General features: G+C 39.1%; 1 protein-coding gene across 1 annotated transcript; it reads right to left on the bottom strand.

Moving 5' to 3' along the window:
- Positions 1 to 1460: 1460 nt before the first annotated feature.
- Positions 1461 to 11137, bottom strand: LOC108877455 (neurofascin-like; the record flags this gene model as incomplete). The annotated part of the gene is made up of 6 exons (XM_018667502.1): positions 1461 to 1560; positions 2861 to 3031; positions 5084 to 5203; positions 5459 to 5655; positions 9269 to 9365; positions 11071 to 11137. Coding segments are annotated over 6 exons (752 nt in total), but the record flags the coding sequence as incomplete, so codon positions are not given.
- Positions 11138 to 11785: the final 648 nt, after the last annotated feature.

The raw sequence follows: 11785 nt of genomic DNA, 5'->3' as shown, positions 1-11785 counted from the left end.
TCACTCAATGCCACATATGCTGCTGCTTTCGCTGTGATCTGTTCCCTCCAGCTAAGGCTCATTCAATAGGTGCGTGCCATAATGAATATACAGATTTAATTCTCTCTGTGCCATATAGTTTAATTAAGGGTAATTTGTGTGCTAATCGTTATATGTTTATTCATTACATGTGATCATTTAACACCGACTGAAAGGTGAAAATGAACAGATTATAGACTAAATTAGATGAACATTATTTCGACTGTGTGAGTGCATATTAGTATCAAGGTTAGACTAGTCACACCAGTTTTTGACATTTAAACTCCTTTTTTCAGACAGTGATTTGAGTATATACTGTAGTTAAATGACAAATTCAATTAAGATCAATGTAGGCCAGATAATTGGTGCATTTTAAATAAGGTATTGGAAGTGAATTATGGAACTGAAAATAATCTCCTGTGGACCCTGCTTATTGTCCATCCATCCATCCATGATCTATACCACTTATCCTTTAGAGGGTCGCTGGTGGGCTGGAGCCAATCCAGGTGACACTGAGTGAGGGGTGGGGTACACCCTGGACAGGTCACCAGTCTGTCACTGGACACAGAGACAAACAACCATTCACACTCACATTCACACCTACAGGCAATTTATACTCCCCTGCTTATTGTATAATTTAAAATAATAAATTAAAAAAAAAAACAGTAAAATGTGGCAAATGTTGGGTTAGCATTTCCAGGATTAATGTTAATCCTGGAAATGCTGGGTATCAGGATATGCAGTCATAAATCTACTGGACCCTAAGACATTGTATCTGCTTAGGCTATAGACTGTGGCTGTCCCCACTGGCTTGATTTTGCAGTTTCATCTGAATGCCTCAGTAGCCCAGCTATAATCTCTGTTTACTTTACTCCACTAGCCATACCAATAATAACTACTTATATAAGAAACTGTTACGCACCATTCTCTGAACTAATGCACCTTTTAGGAATCCGACACTCCTAATGTCACCTGTGCTAAGAGTAAATACTTGGCAGTATGACCCATCACATTTAATTTGACTAGTATGCAAGAAAACAACAATTCAAGCACTTTCTAATTTGTAGCTCACAACTCTCATGTAGCAGTATCTTCTCTTGACTAGGTTTTATGATCCTGAGTAGAAATGCTTTTTTGATTCTTTTTTTAAATTATCTAAATGCAGTTTTTGCCAAGACAAGAATAAAACTCCAGACGACATGCTGAAGGCATGTCAATTTTGTGATTTCATTCTCTGTCCAATTCTCTGTTCAAGCAGCTTCAATCCAAAAAACTATAATGAAAAATTTATGTCTTAAAAGAAATACAACAACCCATTCCACATGAAACCATAGAGCAAATTCTATGCCTGCAGAGAGCAGTTAGGAGGTTAGGATAGTGTTCAAGATCAGTCTGAGGTCAGTGGATGGCCAGCAGGTTAGTGTGCTAGCCACATTGCTAACATGACTAAGCAGGTGGACAGGAAGCGAAGCTGTCCTGACAGGAAGTGACTCACCACCATAGGGTCAGTGGCATTGTAAGATGTGTCATTATACGGCTCCTCTGAAAACACAGGTACACATAGTTGATCATCAGTTCGCTCACAGAGACAACATACAGAGAGCGTGATGGTACACAGTGGGGTGTAACGATGCACCATGGCGCGATGTGTTGTGATTCAGGAATGGTGATGCTAGAAAAATGTATCGCAATGTGACTGATGAACTGAGCGCTGTGTGTGAAGTAATCCTTTACACTTCTGTGAGAGATTGCAATGTGTTAAAACAAGACTGGGAAAAAAAGTGAAGGTGAAAATTAAAGTGAATGGATTTGAACTGCTGTTGTCTTATCTTTACACAGCCTCTGACGATGAAACAGTTTCTGGCTGTTTCTGGTTCTGTTCAGTTGGATGTCTGTACACAGCTCACTTTTTGGTGACCACTAATCAACTGACTGTGTGACTATAGCCAGTTGATCTGTCTCTTTACTCACAGACTCACTATAGACGGACTGACGGCATTGGCTATCCTAGCCACATAATAAGGCTACAAAAAACCATTATGCAACACTTTAAAATACTGTAGTTACACTGGTAACATTCATCTCATTCAAAACTGTGTAGTCAAATACAATGAGACATAATCCATTTTTACTTCCAGGGGAGAAATTGCCTTATATTACAGCCAATACCATTATTCTTTCTTTTGTACTGTGGTCTGAAGAATAAGAAAGCTTTTATTTTTACATTTTGACTGGAATTTAGTTTACAGTAAGGAAAACACTAAGAAATTGGATATATATTGGTTTTGTGGAAACAAGAGATTTTATGTTTGCAGTTTATACAAAGAAGGAATAAATAAGAACACTAAGATTTAGTTTGTTTTCATCCTTTGTTCATTAAATATATCCTTAGATGTATTGTGAGTGTATTGGAACGTCAGTTCTGTATTGAGTATCAAACCGAATCATGAGTTGATTGAATCGTTACACCCCCTACATAGTGGTGTTGAGGTTTTGTGAGCAAAGCTGACAGAAAAGATTTCACATTACATTGAGAGAATCCAAAATTTCATGTCCTCACTTTTCTCCAGCAACCTGAGAAAATATCACAGATTTCATGCATGCCATGTCATGTCATTACATCACTTCTAGATGTGTGTCATATTCCATTTGAATTTGACTGGTATGCCATGAAAAAAAACATGAAGAGAGAACTCCTCCACAGAGTTTGTATACTGTTGCTGTATTAGGTTCAGTATTCAGTTAAATTAATGACTGTATTAACTTGTGAGTATTGAGGGCATAACTCAGAAATCAATATGGGATCCAGGTGTGTGTGTGTGTGTGTGTATTGTCTACTCACTGGTCTGAACCTTAAGTGTGAAGGGGTTCTTCTGCTGGATGGTGTGTGTGAAGAGGAAGCGAGCATTGCAGCTGTAGTCTGTGTAAGCATCTTGGGCAATAACATTGGAAAAGTAGAGGTCTCCATTCAAACCCATGGACACTCTCTTATCCTGAGGGATTGGAGTCATAGCTAGAAGACACAAGAGGACAGAGAGAAATTCAAAATGGAAACGAAAAAGGGATAATAAAAACATTTAACTATTTTGCACAGTAGCTATTAAAAACTGAAGCATCACCAATGGCAAGTAGTTACACGTTGCCATTAACCATTTCTTTTCCAAAAGCACTGAGCCAAAGACATGGATTTGCAGTTTAAATGTTAAACTTAAATTTGAGGAACCTTCCCATTGGACAAGAGATAAAAGAAGACGAGATGATGGACACACATTATGTTTGTTGGGAAAATTTGAAGTCATACTTTATTTCATGGGTCTGTAATTTCCTTGTCTCCTGGGAAATTTCCTGGGGACAGCTATGTAATTGTTGATGCAACTAATTAAAAACAGTTGTGTTATGTGTAGGCTCCAGCATTTCTTTGCTATAAATCCCACAACTTTATGGAAGTGAAGTGCAATACTAAATTACTTAAGTAACCCTTTAATTAAGTAGGACTATATCATGCTTTTACACTCACAAGCACTTTACTTAGAACATCATGCTAATACTGGCTAGAGCTTCCATTTTCTCTAAAAACGGCCTCAGTTCTTTGTGGTATGATTCCAGAAGATGTTGGAGACTCTGCTCCATGTTGACATAACTGCATCACATAATTTCTGCAGATTTGTCAGATGCACATTCATGCTTCCAATCTCCTGTTCTATCACAAAAAAGGTGCTCTACTGGATTGAACCCAAAGTGGTCTTCAGCTGTTGTAGTCCATCCAGCTCAAGGTTGGACATGTTCATTCTGAGATGTTTATCTGCTCAACACGATTGTAAAAAAGTGGTTATCTGAGTTACTGTAGATATTCTGTCAGCTCCAACCAGTCTGCCCATTCTCCTCTGACCTCTCTCATCACCATTCTGAGTAAACTCTAGAGACTGTTGAGACATTAACTGTCTCTGCGTGATTGTATGCATTGCACTGCGGCCATATAATTGGCTGGCTAGATGACTGCATTAATAAGGGTGTATATATACTGTATATACATGCCTTTCAGCCAATAATTGATTTGAATATTGAGTGTATTTTAGTGTGGTTGTAGATTATATATTTATGACTCTAACCACACACATCCTCTGCAGTGGAAGTGTACTGTTTCTTGATTTTAGTTGGTCACATGTACTCTCTGTTGTTCATGTTACCACCACCAACTGAACTAAAAATATATTACTAAAATGTAGAAGCAAAGATCCCTTTAATGCCAAACTCTAGGCTGATTGCTTATATTCTCATGTATAATTGTTCAAGTTAGCTCTGGTAACCTTGGTGATGTGTCATCCTACAGTCACTACAGGCAAATGTTAACTTGCAGTACCCCCACATAAACGTCCAGACAGATTGCCAGCCACACTCTGATATGAGCCTTATGTTTGTCAAGAAAGTGCCCCGGGACCAATCAGCAGCCAGCCAACAGTCCTTATCAGGCGTTGGCGTGTTACAGTGTCTGGCTATATGACAAGCTGATATGATTTATTGTGGTTGATCTGAGAGAATACAATTGTGAGTCATTCAGGCTGTTCACTGAGTGGGGAAAGTTCACGTAAGGTGACTATTCTATTTGTATAACTGAGAAAGGAAACCTTTGTTAAAATGAAATTAGTTGACATTTTCATCTAAGGTAATTTCTATGCACATTCTTCAGTGTACGGTAGTGTTCTTTAATACACATTATTCAAGTTTCTATCAGGGTTATTCAACCAAGATATCCCAAGAATGATCTAAGTCTCCAAGCTAGATAGGTGCTCAATTTTGAGTGGCAAAGTTGCATTTGAGGTGTATGGAATGTAAAAGGAGTCATGATTTAACTCTTGGTGTAAAAACCAGTAAATATAAAACTGCTGCACCACAAAAAAAAGCCCAAATGTATCAGTTCACTTTACATAAAATTGCACCTAATAAAAGCTGGTAGTGTTATTTTTATCAGGTAGTACACAGAAAATTAGCAAGACACACAGATAAAATACAGAATTCCATTAGCAAGGAGAAATACTCAGTGTATTTGTGTGTATTTGGTGTTTACCACTGTTCATCCAGAATGTGAACGGAGGAGGAAGGCCTGGCGGGGGTTGCAGGGAGACCAGCGGGGAGCCTTCAGTCACCACTACTGGCTCCAACACCTCCTTAGGCCACAGAGGAGCCTCTGGAGGATGGAGAAGCGGAGGTGAACAGGAGAGAAGGAAAGGAGGAGGAGAAGGGGAAAGAGAGAAAAAGATGATACATGACATTTTTAAGAAATATATTTAAATTTCTTCAAAATTTGCTTTCCTTTTTCTTCTATCTATCTTTCTGTGTTCTTCCATAACCATAATACATTGAAACCAATTCTTTATTCCCTATGATGACATTTGAATGTGTACACAAATATTATGAGTTACTTGTGTCTGTGTGTCCTTACTTGAGACCCGGAGCAGGATTTTGTTGGACAGAGCTACTCCATGGTCATTGCTGGCAAAACACTGGTACTCTCCTTCATAGTCTTCTGGTCGTCCTCCACTACGGAAACCAATCTCCAGGGTTCCTGAGCGTTTTCGCATCGTCACCCTAGGATCTTTTACAATGTTGAAAAACTTCCCGTTCCTTCGCCATGAGAACCTGAGCCACAAAACAAAGAGCCAGAGAGTTACCATTATAACTTTGTTCCCTGGAACTGAAGCCCATTCCGTTTTCCTCTTTATGTGTCACCAGTCGCCTTGATCTCCTCAATTTTGCCATTTTCTAAGCACTGTTAAGGTACTATCAATTAAAAGTTATGTATAGTTATTTCACATTAAAATCCTCCTAGCAGTTCAACCTCTCCCATTCTTGGAAGGATTTTAATTTGAAACATTTCCAGGAAATATTTTATCAAAGGTAAAATAGCACCACTTGAAAAACAGCAGAGCAAAAGTGACTGAATAAATTAGTTTTTTTTTTTTTTCTGGCAACCAAGCTTTATCTGTTCATGGATTTGAGACTTTATTAGAGACTTTACAATGTCTGGCTTAGTAAAATGTTTTATCTCTGCAAACTGACTTTCTTAAAAAATCAAAAAAGAAACCAAAAAGAAACTTTGGAACAGGCTTTCAAGGTAGAAAATGAGTCTTAAACCTAATGCATGCTTCAAAACAGTCAGCAATAGTATTATATATCAGAAATGAAACCAATGCTCTTGTTTAAGAGGAGTCAGTGAAGGCAAGAGAAGCATTATTTTGACAAGAGGAAATGCCCACTGGGTTATCACCTTGTTAAAATGGACTCTTAATTGTTTCAAAACCTGGAAAACTCCTTTGCTTGTCCTGTGGTTGCCATCTTATATTAACTGGAACATGACAGCAGCACAAAAATCTACCACACCACATGCTCTATATGTAACAGTGCTGTTGCTTAATCCTGTTCCATGTGTTGCTTCCAGAGGGCTCCCTGATTAGTGAAGAACTCTGAATATGCTTACATAACTTGCCCCTATTTTTAGTACAGAGTGTGGATTTACAAAAGATGCTTCCTGTCTTTTTTAAGCAAGCTACAGTTGATTTGGGCATATTTGAGGTGCAACACATCACTGAGCCTGAGCAATGGGCCACTATTGAAGCACTGGAGACCAGAGACCAGTGTGTGTTGCGTAGCGAGAGGCTGACTGAGAGTGAATAAATGAACGATCCCTTTCGTTGAATGTTTCATGAGCATGAATAGTCAACCGGGTGTATTACTGGAGCACAATGCCTGTCCTGGGAAGGGCAGAGCCAGTACGTGTGCATGGGAGAGTGGCCGAGAGTGCCTTATTGTGAGGTTGTGTAACTGTGTGTGTGTGTGTGTGTGTGTCTTACATAAAGCCGATGTGTCTCCAAATAAACAATGTGCCACTGTCCTGAGCTGGTCATACCCCACTGATGTAACCACTGGAAACCCAGTGTGTGTCTTTGCGTCTGTGTGTAGGTAAGTACCTTGAGCAAACATTACTGTGTTACATTTTTAAAAGGGAGAAGGGGAGGAGTAAAACATGGTATATGGTAATAATAATGATATATGATAAAACTATTAAAATGAAGAGCATTACACAGTCAGGTACTTTGCAGCCTGTGCATACAACAGACTACAAACAGACACTTAGTTTGTAGTTTATTAGGTCCCACCTAGCTAAAACTAATACAGTCTTATAAAACAGTCTTGTAATTAATCCTCCTTCATGAAGGTTATAGTGTTCAGAATTTGTTTAAATTGTTTTAGTTTTAGAATTGATCCAACTGTATGATCAGTTTGGAGGATGCAGTGTGTGAGGTGCTGTTGAACTGTATACAGAGAGGTGTGTCAGCTATGCGGCCTACCATTATTTCTATGAATGGGGTGGACAAAACATTAAAAACACCTGAATACCACAGCAGATGTCCATAGACTTTATGTAGCAATATTAACCTAGATAAATCTAGCCTGCCACTTCTTATAGAGTTAGAGTGCATACCCCATGGACATCTTATGATCAGACTAGAGACTATTATGTGTGAGTATGTGTTTTTTTCTCATCTATTTTGATTGTTTACCTATTTATTCTTTCACTTCTGCGCCAAGGGATAACCATAAGGCGTAGGTGGGTATGGGCTTTTTTGGTTTGGTTTGTTTTAGTTATTTCAATATTATTAGGACCTAAAACACAGATGCTGATAACATCTTTTCTGTGTTCCTTGTATGAATACATTTAGTCTCTTTTGTGTTATGTGTGTGGACTGTGGAGTACCCAGGGTGGAGTACCGCAAAGTTGATTCATCACAGCTACACAGATGACACTCAAATTTATCAGACTTTATCAATGGATGTAAATACATTTCCTTCAATTAAATAGAGGCTTGACATAAATCACTCTATTTTGCAACAAGAAGGAAAGAATAAAAGTTATTGCTTAGCTTGATTCCAGAGTTATACAGATGAAAAATCATATTGGAAATCTTGATGTGTTATACGACCTGGGTGTGTTTTACTGTAGGATTAATAAACCCACATTCAAACCCCTGACCCATCTCCATCTGAGTCATCACACAACTGCACCTCCTGCAAAATCTCAGCTGTTTTACTGTGCCATTGATTGATTCTTTTCTCTACTTCTATTTCCTTTACTCTATTACTGTGCTACTATTATTTTTGTCTGTTTCTAGAAAATCTCATTTTATTCTGTCTCAACTGATTTTATCCTGGTTTTTATTGCATTTTCCTACATAAAGCATGTAGGATTGCCTTTGTAGGATTGGATTTGAAATATACTAACTAAACAAAGCTGCCAAGCATTGCCTGCCTAATGGAAGGATGAGATGGAGGGTAGCAGAGAAAGAGCAGTAAAAAGCACAGCAGACCACCTGTCAGGCTGTGGCTATACAGGGCAGCCAGACAGGTGTCACACTGAGTTTACAGGTTTGTTAGAGGGCAGCAGAGGAGCTTTGGGGCAAGACACTACTTGTCTGAAGGGGAAGGGGGTCGCTGAAGAAGAAAGGGTGGGTAAGATGAAAATGTGTTATTGTGTGTGTGAGTGACAGACAGAGGAGGGCAAAGTGGCAGGAGACTGCATCTGAGTGGCACTGTCACTCCTCATAACTCTCACTGCTACAGAGAGACAGGGGTGGATGGAGAGGGGAGGGCGAGGAGACACCAAGGACAGACAGACCAGGGTGACAAAAGGCAGCAGAGGAGAGACATAAAAACAGAGAGAGACAAAGGGGCTTGAGTGAAAACAATGAATGATAGACAGTGGGAAGGAGAAAAAGAGGGGGCTAGAAAAATGTGTCGTGACTGGCCCCCGTTCTGCATCACATGAATCTTCCCTGGATGCTTTGTCCTCAGCTGTGCTGCATTTCCCTGATTACACTCATACTGTGTCTGATTGGAGCAGACAGTCTGCAGCCTGAGGTTTGCCAAGTTGTCACATCAGTCTTCCTGTGAGTTTTTCAGCCTGTTTTTAAATTATAAGGGGTACATCTATAGTCTATGAAAACAATTGTACAATGTTTTCTGTGACAGATGATGTCATCAGGGTTATCTTGCTGTATGCTTAGAGACTGGAAATTTGAACAGAGAGACTGTATTACCAATAGTTTAAAAGGTGTGCATTTCCCAGGCAAGCGTAGTCAAAAAGTGTAGACATTTTGGAGCTTGAACGATATTGGAGTTTAAAAGTCTGCACTCTGATGGCATCGTGTGTGTGTGTGTGTGTGTGTGTAGGTGTGTGTACTGCTTACGTTGGCACTGGTTGCCCTTGGCCTCACATTCGATGATGATGTTATCTCTGGGGTCGACAATGTAGTCCTTCACTGACTGTTTGACTATAGTGGGAGGCTGCTTTACTGTGGGAGGAGGGGGAGACAAAGAGAAGGTTACAGAAATGAGGTTGTGTACAGATAATGAACACACACAGTCATAAACACACACACACACACACACACACACACACACACACACACAGTGCTGCTTTGTGTTTTCTTGACAACATGGGTTTTCAATAGCTCAACAGAGTTATTTTTAAATTTCAAATTAAGTGTTCAAGTGGATCTTGTTGGAGTTTAACTGGTTGTCAATAATTAGAATACATTTGGTCAGCAAGTGTATATTCCAAGTGTGTGTGTTCATGGTGATGAAAAAACATTTCACCCAGTGCAACAGTGTGGCTCACTGATGTGTTTTTAATAGTTTTTGGAGACAATAGAGGCATAAGATATATCACGCTTTGATACACACATACTTGTTAGATGGATATGTTAATTGTTACTTTTAATAAAAGGCAATGATATTAGCCTGAAGTTTCTTTGCATCCTGATAAAACAAATAAATTTATCATGATCTCCAACTCCCCAGCTGTGTTCAGACACAGCACAGAGACCACATTTCTCTGCCCTTTTGCATTTCTAGCTGACTGACCCCACACGTAATTTACACACAACACAAGATAACAAGCACTTCAGAGAGCCACCGCCTGATAGATTAAAGGAGAAATTTGGTTCTCAAGTAGAAAGCTCTGTGACTGGACTGTGAGAATGAATTCCTGTCTCACAGAGAGGACAGAGATGAAAGAACAGTTTCCCTCTGTAATTGAAGCTCTTCTAGCTAATCTTATCCACAACTGAAATAGCACTGTATTATACATATATCTCATGTTGCTATGGCAACCATAGGATTATTTTTATAGAATGCTCGGTTGTGACAAAACCCAGGCTTTGAGAAAACACAGAATATCACCAGACTTATAAATACTCTTAAACATATCAGCTTATACCAGATCCTCAAAGACTCACTTTCTTTAAACGACCTCTGAGATGAATGCACAAGTGATATAAATGGTAAATGGACTGTACTTTATAGCGCTTTTCTAGTCTTTTCGACCACTCAAAGCACTTCACACTACAGATCACATTCAGCCCATTCACACACATTCATACAGCACTTGTTCTATACAATGTGCTTTCTAACGCAGACACACACATTCACACACCAATGACACACATCGGAGGCAATTTGGGGTTCAGTATCTTGCCCAAGGATACTTCGGCATGCGGACTGGAGGAGCCGACCTTCTGATTGGTGGGCGACTGCTCTACCTCCTGAGCCACAGCCACCCGCATATTCCTGACATATGCATACTAATGGCTGTTTCTATAACCAATGATCTGTAAGAACATAATCAAACAATCTATAATTGACTGTTTACAACTGATTTACAAATGTTGATGATTTTATACAGGCGTGTATTTTAAAATCCACCAACTGCAAAATGTGTTTCCTAGGGTACACTGTTGCTGTGTGGTGATGTGTGCCCCACAGAGTCATCTGATCATTGGCAGAATGTTTTCTTAATTTACTGTATGAGTCTGTTTAACCTCTATGGGGCAAGAGGACAAAATAAACTGCAAATACCAGTGATGAAGTGTGTAACATCCAGTCTCATTCACAGTCACATTAGCATGTGCTGTTGCAGCATTACAGTGAGCTACAAGCTATAAAATGAATTGTTGGGATAGAAACCTTAGCGGCGGCATGTTAAAAAGAAACACTTACGGTCTTGCTGGATCTTTGCTGTTAGTCCAATGTAAAGCCAAAGAGAGACAAAGAGACAGATGGAGAACTTGTAATGTGATTGTTAATCATATTAAAGACATAAAAACAATGATAGTACTATGTTACAAATTTGCATATTCACTGAGTTATCATGTTATAGCTTAGTGGTTCCCACCTGGCTCCCAAAACAAACAAAAAAAAAAGCTTTATTTTGAGATGTTACTATCTAGAGCTGTGCTGTTGAGGCACTGTTTGCCAAGAGAAGTATATTCAACTCTGAGTTACCTACACTGAATACAAAATGGTAAAAATATATTATGTGACGTACCAGCCTAGTTTGAAAACATCTTTATTCTCTTTATCATTTGCAGCACTACTGGCAATACTGGCCTCTTACTCTATTAGACCATATTCATGTTATACTATATAATTTGTGCTCTATAAAGCCTGAATTAATCATAACTACAATTGTAATGTTTCTGATGTTTCTTGCTAAAGTGCTTCCTATTTCATTGATGTTTAAGCCCCAGTTCTTTTAGTTTACATTTTGTGGAATCAAATTTAAGCGGTAGCGCTGCCTCCTTACAGATTTGTTTTCACTGAAAGTAAGAATGGATGAATGGGAAAAAAACTGAATGGGCACAATGCTGGTCTATGTGTAGACTTTGACTTGATGTCTAAGGGAAATCTGGACTCTGAGGCTAGGCCAGTTGGG

The sequence above is a fragment of the Lates calcarifer genome, unplaced genomic scaffold (assembly GCF_001640805.2).
Source record: "Lates calcarifer isolate ASB-BC8 unplaced genomic scaffold, TLL_Latcal_v3 _unitig_5895_quiver_2904, whole genome shotgun sequence".
Classification (NCBI taxonomy): domain Eukaryota; kingdom Metazoa; phylum Chordata; class Actinopteri; family Centropomidae; genus Lates; species Lates calcarifer.
Note: the sequence above shows the minus strand (reverse complement) of the source record. Positions and strands in the feature narration are given on the sequence as shown.